The following is a 15,388-nucleotide window of genomic DNA, read 5'->3' as shown; positions in this document are numbered from 1 at the left end:
GATGTAAGCATTTTTGAATAGTCATACACTGGTATAACTTGTGATCCAACAAAGCTGTTTGTGCAGTAGTTAATTAACTTTGATTTGGTATTGTCAATTAGTCTGCACTGATCTCAAGTTTAACTGTTTAATATAAATGTAATTTGGATTCCAGAGCACTAGCAGCATGACATGCATTTCTGGTTTGCTTTAAAGGCATTCTTACAAAATTATGTAATGGCACCACAAGGTTTTAAACTTAAAGTACACTCCTTTTGGTGGCTCATTTCTAGCAATATACCAGACATGCAGCAACCCTTTATGTACAGTCAGTGCATCAACTCAAAATCTCACTTTCCCATTACTTTACTGTGCAAATAACTAATCTCATAATGAAAACCAAAGACACCAAATATCCAGAACTTTTATTAACGTAAAGGCAAGAATTTTTAACACCAAACTATTTTAACACGAACAGCCGACAGAACACCGAAAACCTGAAAGACTTTGAACGATACATGTCACGGCAGAGAATGAACATCATAGATTTGTAGAAATGGCATTTATGCCAGCTCCTCCTCACCCTCCTCGTCAAATTCTCCCTCCTCCTCAGCAGTGGCATCCTGGTACTGCTGGTACTCAGACACCAGGTCATTCATGTTGCTCTCTGCCTCAGTGAACTCCATCTCATCCATGCCCTCACCGGTGTACCAGTGGAGGAAAGCTTTACGCCTGAACATAGCTGTGAATTGCTCAGAGATGCGTTTGAACAGCTCCTGGATGGCTGTGCTGTTACCAATGAAGGTGGCAGCCATCTTGAGGCCACGGGGAGGAATGTCGCAGACAGCGGTCTTCACATTGTTGGGGATCCATTCAACAAAGTAGCTGCTGTTTTTGTTCTGCACATTCAGCATCTGCTCATCCACCTCCTTCATGGACATGCGACCACGGAAGATTGCAGCCACTGTCAGGTAGCGGCCGTGTCGTGGATCACAGGCAGCCATCATGTTCTTTGCATCGAACATCTGCTGGGTGAGCTCTGGCACAGTGAGTGATCTGTACTGCTGGCTGCCTCTGCTTGTGAGTGGAGCAAAGCCTGGCATGAAGAAGTGCAGACGAGGGAATGGCACCATGTTTACAGCCAGCTTACGCAGGTCAGCATTGAGCTGTCCGGGGAACCTGAGGCAGGTAGTGACACCGCTCATGGTAGCAGACACAAGGTGGTTGAGATCACCGTATGAAGGGGTTGTGAGCTTGAGGGTGCGGAAACAGATGTCATACAGGGCCTCATTGTCGATGCAGAAGGTCTCGTCTGTGTTTTCTACAAGTTGGTGAACAGATAGTGTGGCGTTGTAGGGCTCAACTACTGTGTCGGATACTTTTGGGGAAGGCACCACACTGAATGTGTTCATGATGCGGTCGGGGTACTCTTCACGGATCTTACTAATGAGCAGGGTGCCCATACCAGAGCCTGTACCACCACCCAGAGAGTGTGTGAGCTGGAAACCCTGCAGGCAGTCGCAGCTCTCTGCCTCCTTCCTTACCACATCCAGGACAGAGTCCACCAGCTCTGCACCCTCAGTGTAGTGACCCTTTGCCCAGTTGTTGCCTGCACCACTCTGGCCTGGAAGACAAGAATCAAGATTAAGCTTCTCGGCACTCTTGGTACATAATGAGTAGCAGCTGAACATTTTATCAAATTAACACAAAATTACCAAATACAAAGTTGTCCGGTCTGAAGACCTGGCCAAAAGGTCCAGACCTCACAGAATCCATGGTGCCTGGCTCCAGATCAACCAGCACTCCACGGGGGACATATTTACCACCTACAAAAAGCAGAAAAGATGTTAGGGAAAAAGGAAAAGTAGTCTCAGAGTGTGCAAATAAAATTAGAAATGTGCTACACTTACCCGAGGCTTCATTGTAGTAGACATTGATCCTGTCCAGCTGCAGGTCACTGTCACCATGGTATGTGCCAGTTGGGTCAATGCCGTGCTCATCACTGATCACCTCCCAAAACTGTACAAAAGATGAATATGTAAACCTTGTATACTCTTAAACAAATCTAAACACTGCATCCATTAATGTGGAGTGTTGTAGTTATTGTGCAGTTATTTATTGGCATATAAATGTCAGATCTACTAAACGCCTATTATTGAATTGTTTTAACTTCCCGCCCTGCCCTCTACCGCGCGCCGAGCCCTGACCCCCTAATGACTGCAACTCAGCAGCTATGATTTAGAAAATTCCTAGCTGAAACCCGTTCCTCAGCAGGCCTCATTGAATGGGAAACGTTACAAAAACCATTCACCTTCACCTTGGAAAATATAATTATGTTTCTCCTACAAAAATAATTTAATACTAACATCACAGTAATATGACTTAAGTATTTCCTTCGGAGCACTTTTCAGATGACAAGACAGTGGCCTGGCTGACGAAGGTTAAGTGTCAGCTAACTATTGTCTGTAAGCCGTCAATTAGCTAGCTCAGTAACTGTTAGCTAACCAACTGACGGGGAGTTACTGAACTGCTTACCGAATAAGTTCAGTAAGCTAACTTAACTAAGTTAACTGACATCAGTAAGCTAACTGACTGACGAGAGTTAGCTAACGTTAACAGAAAGCCCGTTTCTAACATTCTGACACTTAAGCTGACGGTTTAAAGATGTAGCCTATGTCACAACAGACAAACGGCATTACTTCAACAGAAATCGTGACACACTAAGATATGAAAATGTGTTTTTATTCATCGCAGTTAATTAGACGTATTAACAAAAACCAAACAGTATATGTGTTTGGATTAAACATTTAAGGACAAATTTCACAAGTAGGAAACGTTGATATTCATAGGTTGTGACTTCTGGGACGCGCACCGGCTCCAAGATAATAGAACACGGTGTTACTGGGTAAAATGACTCGACTTAATACTCAAAATAATACATAGATACATACATACATTCATACATCAACTTACTAACCTTGGCACCAATCTGGTTTCCGCATTGCCCGACTTGAATATGCACAATTTCCCTCATTTTTTTCTCCGGAGTAACGGTAGAACTTCCTGACTTTGCTGCTCTGTGTGCGTGTGCCCCACTAGCTCAACGGTCGCTTTCATATTTCAGATGGACCCGCCCTTCTCGCCTTTGCTCAAACGTCTATTGGTTCGTTTTCCCAAGAATATTTTACAGACAAAACATTAAACCAATCAAATGTTCACATTCTTATCCGCTATTGGTCCAGTTCGTTTGTCAGTCACGGTCAGTGGCGCGCCTTCCTACTGGCGACATAGGCGCTTGCGGGCGCCACCTAGCGAGGGGCGCCAAATATGCGGCGAGAAAAAATTACAATTAAAATTGTAATGTCTATTTTTATTTATTTTTCAACAGTTTTTGCCATCCCTCTATCGACAACAATACTTTGACATTAAAAATGGAATTAATGGTAAGTAATAGAAGTAGCTGTTGCACGTCACGGTCACAACATGCTAGCGCACACTGATGCGTGGGCGGTCGGACGGTAACCTTAGTTAGTGTGACGAGAGGTTACAATCAGGAAAAGGAAACGGCGAAAGCCATCCGGGGCGCCCTGTCGAAAGCGCAGAAGAGCAGGAGAAACGTGCAAATGAGAAATGTATGCAATTTTGATTATATATATTTTAATTCACCGAGCATTCATGATATAAACATGTCAGCTAGCAGTAGCACCTTGTCATCTTACTAGTAAGTTTAGAATAAGCAGCAATGAGGGTGTGTGACGTTCCACTTTGGCTAGGTTTGGTCGTTATTAACATGAAGGGTTAGGGTCTGTCGTAATATTATTGTCTGCTGGCCTGGGTTGGCCTTGACTGACTGGCTATTTTTCGTCAGTGTTAGGCCAGGGTGTATGTGCTTCAGCAGCACAGTTTATTATTATTAAATGGTTCCATTCCGTGTTTACCTGTTCATTTGTTTTGCTTAGTACAAACCTACTGTACATATTAACCGGTCATCTAGCTGCTTAGTTTATTTATTAATTGAAACTACTTTCAAGAAATAATGGTCCATATCAGCAAACCTGAAGCCCAAGTATGACAGTTGTTTATGTCTGCAGATACATTATAGTCATGTCATTACAGTACCTGAGTGCAAACATGACAAGATAACGCGACTTCTATTGATCCTACACCAGTTACTTGCAATAGCAGCTCAGGAGTCAAAGAAGAGGAAAAGAGTGAATAATTCACTGATACATGAAATAAAAATAAAGAAATATATATATGATATACACCTCTAAATGATAGATATGATCATGGTTATACAATTGCACTGGACATGTGAGCACATCATTGTGATATAAAGACAAGATGGTGTGTAGCATTAATCTAAAAATATAGCCTGTAAATGTGTTTATTGCACGGAGACTGGAATTTCACAGGACTTGCGCACTTGTCCAGCACACTTTGTTTATGCTGTGATTCATAGTTGTAACTACTGTGATTATTTCCATGTGTCTTCAGAGCATGAAACTAAAAAGCCACAAGGCAATGGGAGAGGGGGAGTGGATGGTGAGACTGAAAACATTGCCAGCTCTGGGGTTTGACCTGCTGGAGGAGGCAGCAGACCAGCCCTGAGGCAGCGCAAAGTGTATGACCTCTACCAGAAGGTAGAGTGCAGCAAAATATCCACCTATTACTCATAATCATGCATATCACTAGATGTTAAATAGTCATTCTGATGGTGCAGAAAGTATCACACTCCAGACTGAATAGAATTCTGATTGTTTCAGATGGAGAAATGCCCCATGCAGGACCATTGACAGACCACCCTCTTTGGAGGATTCTGTAATTTTGGATTTCACACTGTAAAGGTGAGCATAAGTAAAATCTTGCATGTCTGTTTACATTGCTGTTATGCTGTTGCTGTTACAACACATATCATAATCCTCTTTTTTTAGCAGCCTGCCACTCAGTCTCCTGCTGATGTTCAGCCTGTGGCCTCAGTCTCAGCCTGTGGTGATAATTAAGCCCAGCGGTCTTTCCGGCGCCCCCTCCAAGTTTAGCTATGGTGAATATTGTTGCAGTAATTAATGTCTTGTATGAATTGTTTGTACGCATTGCATCATAAAATGAATTTGTTGTTGTTGTTGTTTCTCCTTCCAGTTCACTAAATCATAATGGTGGAGCGCAGCAGGCCTCAATAAAGCCGAATTTGGTTTGTAGAAGGACTCCCAGCCCTTCTCCTTCTCCTCCGTGAAGACCCCAAGCCCAACTTTATCCTTTGTGAGGACCCCCAGCCCTGCTGTGCCCACCAGCCAGGCAGCAGCCTCTGTGAGTTTAGCCTTTATTCATTGGTTTGCCTCTGTTGTAGTCATTTTGTGTGTCTTTTATTTATGCAACAATGGCATTCAGCCACTGCTGGAGCTGCAGCTTCATTCTGGTTGCCAGGTGAAATGAGCAAGAGATAAATTGCTAACACACTATTTCACACCGGCAAACTACGGCCAGATATGAGGCTGTGGTACAAGCCCCTGGTCCCTGCCCTTATCTACCACCAGACACCAACACCAGACCACTTCTCTACCCATCAGCTGATGGTATGAATGCCTTATCACCTGAAGGTGAGGGTGTGCTGCCCAGTGGAAAGCAGCTGACAGGCTACGGTGTCATACAATACAAAAATTACCCTCCAATAAACATGTAACTAATGAGTGCAGCATAAAACAAATACATTTAAATTTTAAAGACAAATTCAAACTTATTTCAATAAATTCTAAATCATTCAGAATAACTAGCTATGATATACATGCACTATGATATAACCAAATCTGTCTTGTGCCAGGTCCTGCTCATGTGCCTATCCAACAATAATACAGTCACCTTGTAAACTGTGACACTGTTTTGAAATTATTCATTTTAAAAACACACATTTAATTGAGCTTTGAATTGTGATGATCAGTGTTTGAAATAAGATATAAGATATTGTATGGTTTAGCTCCCCTACCCCATAAACAATTTATTACAACAAATCATGATGAAATAGGACAAACAAGATCGTCAAAGCTATACCTAATTAGTTTTAAACTACTATGTTAAAATGTTCTTGAAAGCTGAGAGTCATGTTGTCATTAAGGTCTGAGTGTATAAATACTGGCCAAGTATATTTATGAGTAATATTTGGAATTATCTTTTCATCATGTATGCATGCCCAGGGAAAATATGGCAATTAACATCGTGCTTTATCTGGTCCAATACATTTATTGTACACTGTCACTTTTTTAAATAAACCAATTAACAAAATGAAATGTGAATTCCAGGTATGCTTGTGACATTCGTGTCATTAGGCTGCTTCGGGACTGGACCCTGGGCAACAGTCCAGCACGACTGGTGAAGCAGCTGAAGGAGAATCATGGGAAGGAATGGCTGAACCGGTTGGCACACTAACTTGGGGAGTGTGCTGACTTTGTGGATCAATGGAGCCTCTTCCCTGTCGTCTGCCAGGAGCCTCCGGGGCCCATCAACATCACCACCCATGGATAAATACTAGTGTAATAGATTTCCTTTTATCTAATATATACTCATACACATTAACATCGTTATCAGTGATAACATTACATTAGAAGCTATTATAAAAGTATGCTGTGTAATAAATCTATATACACTCCCTGCCTTTAGACAATTTAAAAGAATGGGTAATCTTAAACATTCCTGTTGTCTAATTCCAGATCACAAAGAAGTTGGCCAGCCACGGCAATGGGACGGCTCTCTGGGTGACCTTGCTTGGCAACGAAGTCAGCCAAATCCTGACCAGCGTCCTGTCCATGCAGGAGGGACCTGGACCGGATGCTGTGGTGTATGGGATCATGCAGCGGTACTGCCAGGAAGCTGTTCCATCCTCTGTGCTGCTAGATGTGGACTGTGGCTGCTGTGTAAGTGAGGGGATGAGCAAGCTGCAGACCAGGTTTGCAGAGTGGCCAGACCTCTGCACAAGACTTGACATCTGGCACTTTATGAAAAGGCTGGCTGTTGGCTGCACCACAGATGCTCATCCCCTCTACCCCACTTTCATGGGCAGTCTGTCTGCATGCATTTTCGAGTGGGATACTGGGGACCTCACTCTGTTGCAGCAGGCAAAGCGACAGCAGCTCAGGCAGAAGGGTACTCCTGATATCACTGATCGCATTGTGGACACTTTGATCATCAAGGCAGAGCTGAGCCAATATTGTAAAAGGCCTTTTGAGTATGATCAGCCTTAAAATACAGGCAATATGCCTGTGTTTCATCGCCAATAAACGGCTTCAACCAGTCTTTGAATTCAGGGTTTGATTCCCACTCCTTACTGTATTTTTGACTGTACAGTTTGGACTGAGACATGATGATTTAGCCAGCTAGATGTTTAGCTTATGTGACAGAGAGGCACAAGCACAGTGGACGAGGTGAGTAAGTGACTGAGTGAAGCTATGTGAGTCAACTGCAGAATTCAGTGATTTGTTTTAGACGAAGACAATTTTACATTTACATCCGGCCCTGACTGCAGGATCAGCCTCAGCCAGCAGCGGCTTCGTGCATGCGCGATTCATTTGCAGTTGGGACGTGGAGGGGTGAACATCTACTCTGACTGCAGCTGGGAGGGACAGCTGCGCACGAGGACTGGGCTGCCTGTGAGTGCTTTAGGATGGGGAGGGCCCCACAGCAGCACCCTAACCCTAACCCTAACCCTCTTTGAAAACAGTAAGAACAGTACATGCTTTCACGTCAGAGTTGCCAAAAGTATCTAGTTACACCAAAAAAAGTTACTAGATTTGTCGCTAGTTTCTTTAAAAAAAAAAAAAAAAAAAGTAGCTAGAGGGGTCTGAAACTTACTATATAGTGACAAAATCGCTAAGTTGGCGACACTGATTGCAATGAGTACTTTCCATTATTTTCGTACATTTTAATCTGCCTAATTAACAGATTAATTAATCAACTACAAAAATTATTATGGCAGTGTAACCCTATAGGTTAAATTACATTTGGTTAGAATTAGCTGAGTTATAGAAATGTAATAAATTATTTCACTATGTCATGGCTACATTTAATGTCATTTTGTCTGTATGCATGCACTATTTTTATTTCATAATATATTATTTACATATTTGATTTAAAAACTTTGGGTCTCCTTAGAATAAATGAACAACCTATGTTCATAATTAAAAACCTAAGCCATGACCACAGGCCTGAAAATATATATGCATATACAGTAGAAATAAAAGCTTTACATGTACAAAGTTGATGACAAGTACAAAAATCTACCTTTAAGCACTTAATTTATTATAGTTTTTGAGTCTACGAGGACATTTTTCTACGGGACCCTTAAAGGGGGCGGAACAAAGCAAGCTTGTTGACATGTGACGTTGCGTGTGACGTAGGCAAGGGAGTAACGGGCGGATATTTTCAAAATGGAAGAAATGGCAAAGTTTTGGAGGGGAACACGAGAACAACATTTATCTGCCCTCTAAGGACTCCTGTGGGGACCGTTGCTGCACTCACGACCGAGGAACATTATTACGAACCTTCATGCATCTGCAAGGCGATTCTCAGACGGCACGATGAGTGTTTCGATCGGCGACAAAATCGAGGTAAGTGCTTTTGTTCGGCTAACGCCCACAAGCTAACTTCAAACCAACTCGGGCTGGGAGCGATAGATAAACACAAGGTTGGAGTTAGCCGCGAGTTGAACGGTGTTTATCGCTGCAAAACACTGGTGAAAAGTGTTAATAAAGCGTTCAGTTTAATAAATGTATCATAAGTTTAACTAATCGCTAATATAGTTCCACGCTGACGCCATTTAATTAGCCAATAATATTAGCGTTGGCTAATTTTGGTAACGTTTCAACTGGTTTGCCGTTTCTAATGTCCCGACGGTTGGCGTTTTTGACTTAAACTTTCTTCTTCTACTTCTGCTTCTTTTTCTTCTTATTGTTCTTCTTTTTCTTTTGCTGCTTGTTTTTCTTCTTCTGCTTGATTTTCTTCTGCTGTTTCTTTTTCTTCTTGTGCTTATTATTATTATTATTATACTTTTTATTATTGTTATTGCTGTTGCCGTTGTTGTTGTTGTTGTTGTTGTCGTCAGTATTGTCAGCATTCAGATGCAGCCTCGGTACCTACTCGTGTAACCTTACCGAGACTCTCCCAGGACAGACACTGTTGTTTCTCCTCCTCATCGCGTCTGTTTGCTGGCCCAACATGCTGCTTGGAAACAGCCACAAGTGGTCCTCGTTAGCGGGAAGAGAGCCGGGATAATTAAAGGTTTTGGTTGGCCATATGACAGTGTCAGGTGTTGGTGGCTTGTTTGACAGTTAACGTTTGTTGTGGGAGGGTTTCTCCCCTGTGTGAATTCGTTAGGTCCTGGGTTGTCTGTCTTAGTGTACATCCAACATGTCGCAGGCGAGAGGGACGATGTTTGATCGAGTTGTTCATTATATCTTCCAAAATCTCTCTGTTGACACTCAAGCAAGCAGAGACGAGGAGTATTGTTTGTCTTATGCGCAGGAGCATAGGATCGAGGTATCATGCGTTTAAAGATCTACTCTCTCAGAGGATCAAAACTGAAGCGTTTTAAAATCTGAAATAATTTATATATTTCTCTGCAAATACAATAATTGTTTGTAAAACTCAATGCTTATTTTTTCTTTTTCTCATGTAGGATTTTAAGGTCCTCACCCTCCTGGGGAAAGGCTCCTTTGCATGTGTTTACCGGGCAAAATCAGTGAAGACTGGTCTGGAGGTTGCCATCAAAACGGTAAGAATACCTCACCAACCGTTTAAGTCATATCATTATCTGTAATTATAGCACGCTTTACCTGTAATGTAGACACTTAACCAACACAAGCTGTTGCCAGCAACTGTTGGATTATAAGACCTTACTTGCCTCCCAGGGGCCTCTTGTGGTCCCTCGACTCGCCACAAATGAGGTCCCAATAGTTTGTTGTCTCTGTGGGCGACAGATTGACCATTATTCACTAGACTCAACCACCGCGCAGCAGCACTGTACCACATTACAGGTTGATGCCAAGAGTGCCAGCAGGTATATAATTATCGTTGTTATTCCAATGTGCAGATTGACAAAAAAGCGATGCACAAAGCTGGTATGGTCCAGCGTGTGACGAATGAGGTGGAGATCCAGTGTCGACTGAAACATCCTTCTATACTCGAGGTACGTTTAAGTTGGACACAGCAAGTACAACTGCAAAAGTCAGCTATGGCACTCATATTTGTTCTCCTTTTTGATTTTCTATGTTGCATTAATGGTTATTATTTTGTGGGTAAAATCTACTGTAATCTTGAAACGGAATTTAAAATTGACCACTTACACAGTTAAATAAACAAAACTCCTTGTAGGAAGGCCATTGAGTTTTTTGGAACGTGTAAAACAAAGCAACTGTCACAGCTGCTCCCAAAAATCAGCTTTGGTTGTGTTTGGGTCTGGGTATACCAGCGTTGTGTTGTCGTTGTCATGGTAATTACTTTGCTCAGTGTTATTGTCATTCTTCCACTATTATCCGCTTCACTTCATTTTAGGGTTGGTCACTAGTATGCCCTTTGAAGATTAAACAAGAGAGAGTTTCTCGACCAAGCAATACATTAAGTTTGACTCAAATCCACTCATCTGTTTTTTAGATTTCGTTGCTATCATGTCGTTGTTTCTTCTCTTGGGCTGCAACGATTAATCAATTATTTGATTATAACTGAACTGAATTTCTTTGGGTTGTAGACAAAACACAACATATGGGATGTCATCTTGAGCTTTGGCATTGACATTTTACACCATTTTCTGACATGTTATAGACCAAACAACAAATCGATTAAACAAGAAAATTATCAACATATTAATTGACATTGGAAATAACCCTAAGTTGCAGTCATAGTCTGCTCACTTAGAAGTGATAATGAATGCCATTATGTATCATGTCTTTATTTAAGCTGTACAACTACTTTGAGGACAGCAACTATGTGTACTTGGTGTTGGAGATGTGCCATAATGGAGAGATGAGTCGGTACCTTAAAGAGCGGAAGATGCACTTCTCTGAGGATGAAGGTCAGACAGAGCACTTTTATTGTATAATATAGATTCTGTTGCAGTAAATGTTTCAATAAGGTTCCATTTTGAGAGCTGCCTTTTAAGAAAAATAAGAATAAATTGTTTTTGTTTTACAGCGAGACATTTCATGCACCAAATAGTGAAAGGAATGCTGTATTTACACACCCATGGCATCTTGCATAGAGATCTCACCTTGTCAAACCTTCTGCTGACCAGTAACATGAACATTAAGATAGCAGACTTTGGCCTGGCCACCCAGCTCAAACTCCCCAATGAAAAGCACTTCACCATGTGCGGGACACCCAACTACATCTCCCCAGAGGTGGCCACTCGCAGCGCTCATGGTCTCGAATCAGATGTCTGGTCGCTGGGTTGCATGTTCTATGCCTTCCTGATGGGCCGCCCTCCGTTTGACACAGACACAGTCAAGCACACCCTGTCTAAAGTGGTTCTTGGGGAATATGAGATGCCTGGTCATGTTTCTCTAGAAGCTCAGGACCTGATCCATCAGCTGCTGCAGAGGGACCCCAACCAGCGGCCCAGCCTCTCTGCTGTGCTGGACCACCCATTCATGACCCAGAGCCTGCTGGTCAGGACCAAGGAGCTGGGGCTGGGGGATCAAGGGTCCATAGACAGCGGCATTGCCACCATCTCCACAGCTTGCACCTCCTCCACTTCAGCCAGCAGCAGCAGCCGCCTCCAGAGGAGAACCAGGCACATGATTGGCTCCGCCCTGCCTAATCGCATGGCGCCCATTCCAAATCTTCCACACCAGCCCAGCAACGGCTGTTTTGAAGATGAAGACCAGTGGCAGCAGCATCCGGCGGATAGATTTCACAGAGAAGGCAGGAACAGGGGGCTTCATGGTGGAGAGAATGTGATACCTCATTCTCGCTACCTGAGGAGGGCTCACTCTTCGGACCGCTCCAGCTCTTCCTCAGGCCAGGCGTTGAGTCACGCTGAGCTGGGGAGATGCCACTCAGAGGAGTCTCTGACTGGGTTTGGTAGACAAGTGTTCCCCATGTCCTCCACTCAGCACCCATTTCCAGAGCGGGGAAGGCTCCCATCTCCCCCCGTCAAACAGTCAGCAAAGTAAGAACTCTCTTTATTTACGATCTTCGTTCATTTTAAAAAATCTAATAAGAACTAACTAACAGATTCACTCTCTCTTTCAGTTCTGGGTATTCATTGTCCGAACAGACTGCACATCCACCAAGCTTGCAATTTCAAGACCTAGAGGGAGTTACTAATTGGCTCAATAATGATGGTAAAAGTTGTGTTTTTTACTCTCCGAGGATCTCTGCAAATGTGATAGATTTCAGCACTTTTAAATCCGTTTTTATCACACTGCTAATGTTCTCATTTTAGATAGTTCAGTTATATTACTTTGTCATTAGAGGATTTATCCCAGATATTGAGGCTAGTGTGGGCTCTAGGCACTCTTGTGTGACTGAATATAATTTAAGCAGTTTAAAATGTGATCTTTAAACTCTCCTAAACACAATTGAACCACCCTGCTTAAGCAAATCTTTATAAATATTTTCTTTTCTACCTCAGCCTCTGGGCACAGGCCTGCAGACGGCAGCGCTCACAGCAGCAGCGGCAGTTTCCACAGCAGCAGAGGGCCTTTAGGTATTCACAATTCGTGGACCGACAAGCCAACGGGCCGGGGAGTGAACCAGCACCACAACCATCCCTCCAACTCTGACTCGTACAGGGAAAATATAGTCGCCGCAGAGTACGAACCTCCTCATGGCAGAGAGTTGAAGCTCCCTGTAGCAAAACCCAATGTGGATAAAGAGAAGAAAACGCTCAGAGACATCATCCCGCCGCTGTGCGCGTACAGACTGAAGCCTATTAGACAGAAGACCAAAAATGCAGTTGTAAGATATTGTTCATATTTTTTGATGATTTGTTGATTTTCACTGAGTGTGTTGTTTGATTTATTTTTCTTGTTCTTCTTCCAGGTGAGCATCCTGGACACAGGTGAAGTGTGTATGGAGTTGTTAAAGTCTCAAAGTGGTCAAGAGAGGGTCAAAGAAGTCCTTCGGATTTCCTGCGATGGTTCAATGGTGAGCTCATTCTCAAGTGTCTCTTACTTCCGCGTGTGACCAGTAGGGGGTAGCATAACAACATAATAGGACACCAAGCTGCTGCCATAAAATCCTATAATGGTTGTTATTGTCATTTGTTGTAGGTGACAATTTACCAGCCTAATGGTGGAAAGGGATTTCCAGTCCTGGACTGTCCTCCTGCTCCTCCAGAAGATATTCTGATTTGTAGCTACGAGGATCTTCCAGGTATTCTAATGGATGCATCACAGCAAGTAACATCAGCTTATAAAAGATGAGAAATTGGATGGGGTCTCACATGTTCTTCATTACAGAAAAATACTGGAAGAAGTACCAATACGCCTCCAAGTTTGTGCAGCTCGTGAAATCCAAAACTCCTAAAGTGACCCTTTACACCAAAAATGCGAAGGTGATGCTGATGGAAAACTCTCCGACGGCAGACCTGGAGGTTTGCTTTTATGATGGTGAGTTAAATGTGCATGTTGAAACATGTGATCCCACTGAGGGAAAAGAGTAAAATAAATTGCCTCATAAACGCTCATGTTCTATAGGAGCAAAGACCCACAAGACATCAGAGCTGGTGAGGGTGGTGGAGAAGAGTGGGAAGTCATACACAGTGAAGGGAGAGGTGGGGCTGAGCGGCCTGAGCCCAGAGAGCCGGCTGTACGTGGAGCTTTCGGATGAGGGACACAGCATGTGTCTGTCCCTGGAGGCAGCCATCACAGCAGAAGAGCAGCGCAGCACCAAGAACGTCCCTTTCTTCCCCATTACAATCGGCAGGTGAGTTGAAAATGCTGGCATTCGTATTTTATTGGTTTCATTGTTGTCCTTGCCTCAAGCAGCTAATACCGGTTTTATGTATGCCACCCATCCTAGGAGACCTGTCATCCCAGACTCCCTGAGCTCGTCGCCTCTGCCCTCCTGCCCGGCACCTCCTCATACAGGATCACCTCCTCAACCTCCTCAAATCACTCCTTCAGTGAGTGTTACACAGCTATCTAATTCAAGATTTCATAAATGAATAAATGCTTATACCACACCTCTGGAGTGTGTCCATATTTTTTGCGTAATTCTTTTCAGATGATCTCCTATGACGGGTCGGATTTCACCACAGCCAGCCTGAATAAGAAAAGCTCCCCAGTCCGGCAGGATCTGGCACAAAACACAGGAAAAGTGGTGAAGTCGATATTTGTGCCCAATGTTGGATGGGCATCCCAGGTAATTCATGAATAAATTTACCTAATATTCTGCTATCAGCACAATAATTGTTTTTGTGATGAAAAAATTGGATCTGTTCATGTGTCTGTAGCTGACGAGTGGAGAGGTGTGGGTGCAGTTCAACGACGGGTCTCAGCTGGTGGTCCAGGCCGGAGTTTCCTGCATCACCTACACGTCTCCTGAGGGGAGGATCACCAGGTACGAAAAATGTCAAAAATTGCTTCTTTTGTCCTACTAACTTTGGAAAACCCAAAGATACTTCATTTACTATCACAAATAACAAAAAAAGTTCTTACTTTAAAGGCTAAGACCAGTAGATGTATGATATTTTTGCTTGGAAAACAACTTAGAAGATGAGTAGATTATCAAAATAGTTGACGACTAGTTTTCTTTCGATCCGCTAACCGTTACATCTCTTTTGTGTACTTCACAGGTATAAGGAGAACGAGAAGTTGCCAGAGCACGTCAAGGAGAAGCTGCACTGTCTCTCCACCATCCTGGGACTGTTGGCCAACCCGACGGCACATCACCTACAACCTCACTGACACTCTTGTTTAACAACACATCCCCAGCAGCTCAGAGGGCCTGGCAGGGAACAGAAAGTAGCATTAGTAACCCCTTAGACCATCTTTTTTGTCTGGTGTTCTTGTAAATATATCTGTGTGGTTTGTTTTTTTACATGTACAGAAGACTAAGATTATGAAAAGATATATTTTTATTTTATTAAGTGACCATTTTGTATAGAGTCTCAGTTGGCTTTTGGTAAAAATGTTTGTGTCATCCTTTTTTACTGTGTCTCCAAGTCTATGAAATGTGCGATTCAGAAATGCAATAAACATCTGGAGGCTGGGTGGAGAAATGCTGCACAGCTGTTCTGCAGTCTTCTCTTTGCACCTTATATATATTCATGAAGGAATTTTTGTAGAAAGAAATTAAAGTATTTGGAGCTATCAAATGGTTTCAGTAATACAGAACTTCAAGAAAAACATCAAGCTACACAGTCAGAATATCACTGAAAGTAAATGGATTGAGCAGAATTAAGAGACATTTTGGCTTGTAGTCT

The 15,388-nt window shown here is 42.9% G+C and overlaps 2 protein-coding genes and 1 long non-coding RNA gene across 6 annotated transcripts; 2 read left to right on the top strand and 1 right to left on the bottom strand.

Moving 5' to 3' along the window:
• Positions 1-387: 387 nt before the first annotated feature.
• LOC115566301 (tubulin beta-1 chain-like) lies at positions 388-3,182 on the bottom strand. The gene is made up of 4 exons (XM_030392124.1): positions 2,957-3,182; positions 1,890-1,998; positions 1,695-1,805; positions 388-1,603 (listed from the first exon to the last, which is right to left on the bottom strand). Exons 1-4 carry the CDS (start codon positions 3,011-3,013, stop codon positions 543-545), a joined length of 1,338 nt encoding a protein of 445 aa, XP_030247984.1. The 5' UTR covers positions 3,014-3,182; the 3' UTR covers positions 388-542.
• Positions 2,960-7,262, top strand: LOC115566306 (uncharacterized). Of its 3 annotated transcripts, none has more exons than XR_003980971.1 (7): positions 2,960-3,422; positions 4,477-4,622; positions 4,746-4,826; positions 4,914-5,023; positions 5,119-5,286; positions 6,273-6,503; positions 6,681-7,262. It is a non-coding gene; the product is annotated as an uncharacterized LOC115566306 (long non-coding RNA). The 3 variants fall into 3 exon arrangements; XR_003980972.1 differs by lacking the exon at positions 2,960-3,422 and adding an exon at positions 3,444-3,611 and having other exon boundaries at positions 4,917-5,023; XR_003980970.1 differs by lacking the exon at positions 2,960-3,422 and adding an exon at positions 3,444-3,611.
• Positions 7,263-8,353: 1,091 nt separating this feature from the next.
• plk4 (polo-like kinase 4 (Drosophila)) lies at positions 8,354-15,189 on the top strand. Of its 2 annotated transcripts, none has more exons than XM_030443880.1 (15): positions 8,354-8,573; positions 9,641-9,736; positions 10,055-10,150; positions 10,918-11,032; positions 11,152-12,127; positions 12,211-12,302; positions 12,593-12,918; positions 13,003-13,107; positions 13,233-13,335; positions 13,422-13,571; positions 13,659-13,887; positions 13,984-14,086; positions 14,188-14,325; positions 14,417-14,523; positions 14,759-15,189. In XM_030443880.1, exons 1-15 carry the CDS (start codon positions 8,544-8,546, stop codon positions 14,868-14,870), a joined length of 2,778 nt encoding a protein of 925 aa, XP_030299740.1. In that variant the 5' UTR covers positions 8,354-8,543; the 3' UTR covers positions 14,871-15,189. The 2 variants fall into 2 exon arrangements, with proteins under 2 accessions (XP_030299740.1, XP_030299739.1); XM_030443879.1 differs by lacking the exon at positions 8,354-8,573 and adding an exon at positions 9,158-9,501.
• Positions 15,190-15,388: the final 199 nt, after the last annotated feature.

Source organism: Sparus aurata, chromosome 16 (assembly GCF_900880675.1).
Source record: "Sparus aurata chromosome 16, fSpaAur1.1, whole genome shotgun sequence".
Taxonomy (NCBI): domain Eukaryota; kingdom Metazoa; phylum Chordata; class Actinopteri; order Spariformes; family Sparidae; genus Sparus; species Sparus aurata.
The sequence above is the reverse complement of the archived record's forward strand: the minus strand, read 5'-3'. Positions and strand labels throughout refer to the sequence as shown.

Bases quoted from the DNA above. Each gene is read 5' to 3' on its own strand.
- LOC115566301 (XM_030392124.1), bottom strand. From the start codon at position 3,013: ATGAGGGAAATTGTGCATATTCAAGTCGGGCAATGCGGAAACCAGATT. The intron at 1,806-1,889 runs GTAAGTGTAGCA...TGCTTTTTGTAG, and splicing joins CTACTACAATGAAGCCTCGG to GTGGTAAATATGTCCCCCGT. The intron at 1,604-1,694 runs GTAATTTTGTGT...CTTGTCTTCCAG, and splicing joins ACCGGACAACTTTGTATTTG to GCCAGAGTGGTGCAGGCAAC.
- plk4 (XM_030443879.1), top strand. From the start codon at position 9,373: ATGTCGCAGGCGAGAGGGACGATGTTTGATCGAGTTGTTCATTATATC. The intron at 12,128-12,210 runs GTAAGAACTCTC...TCTCTCTTTCAG, and splicing joins CCCGTCAAACAGTCAGCAAA to TTCTGGGTATTCATTGTCCG. The intron at 12,303-12,592 runs GTAAAAGTTGTG...TTTCTACCTCAG, and splicing joins TAATTGGCTCAATAATGATG to CCTCTGGGCACAGGCCTGCA.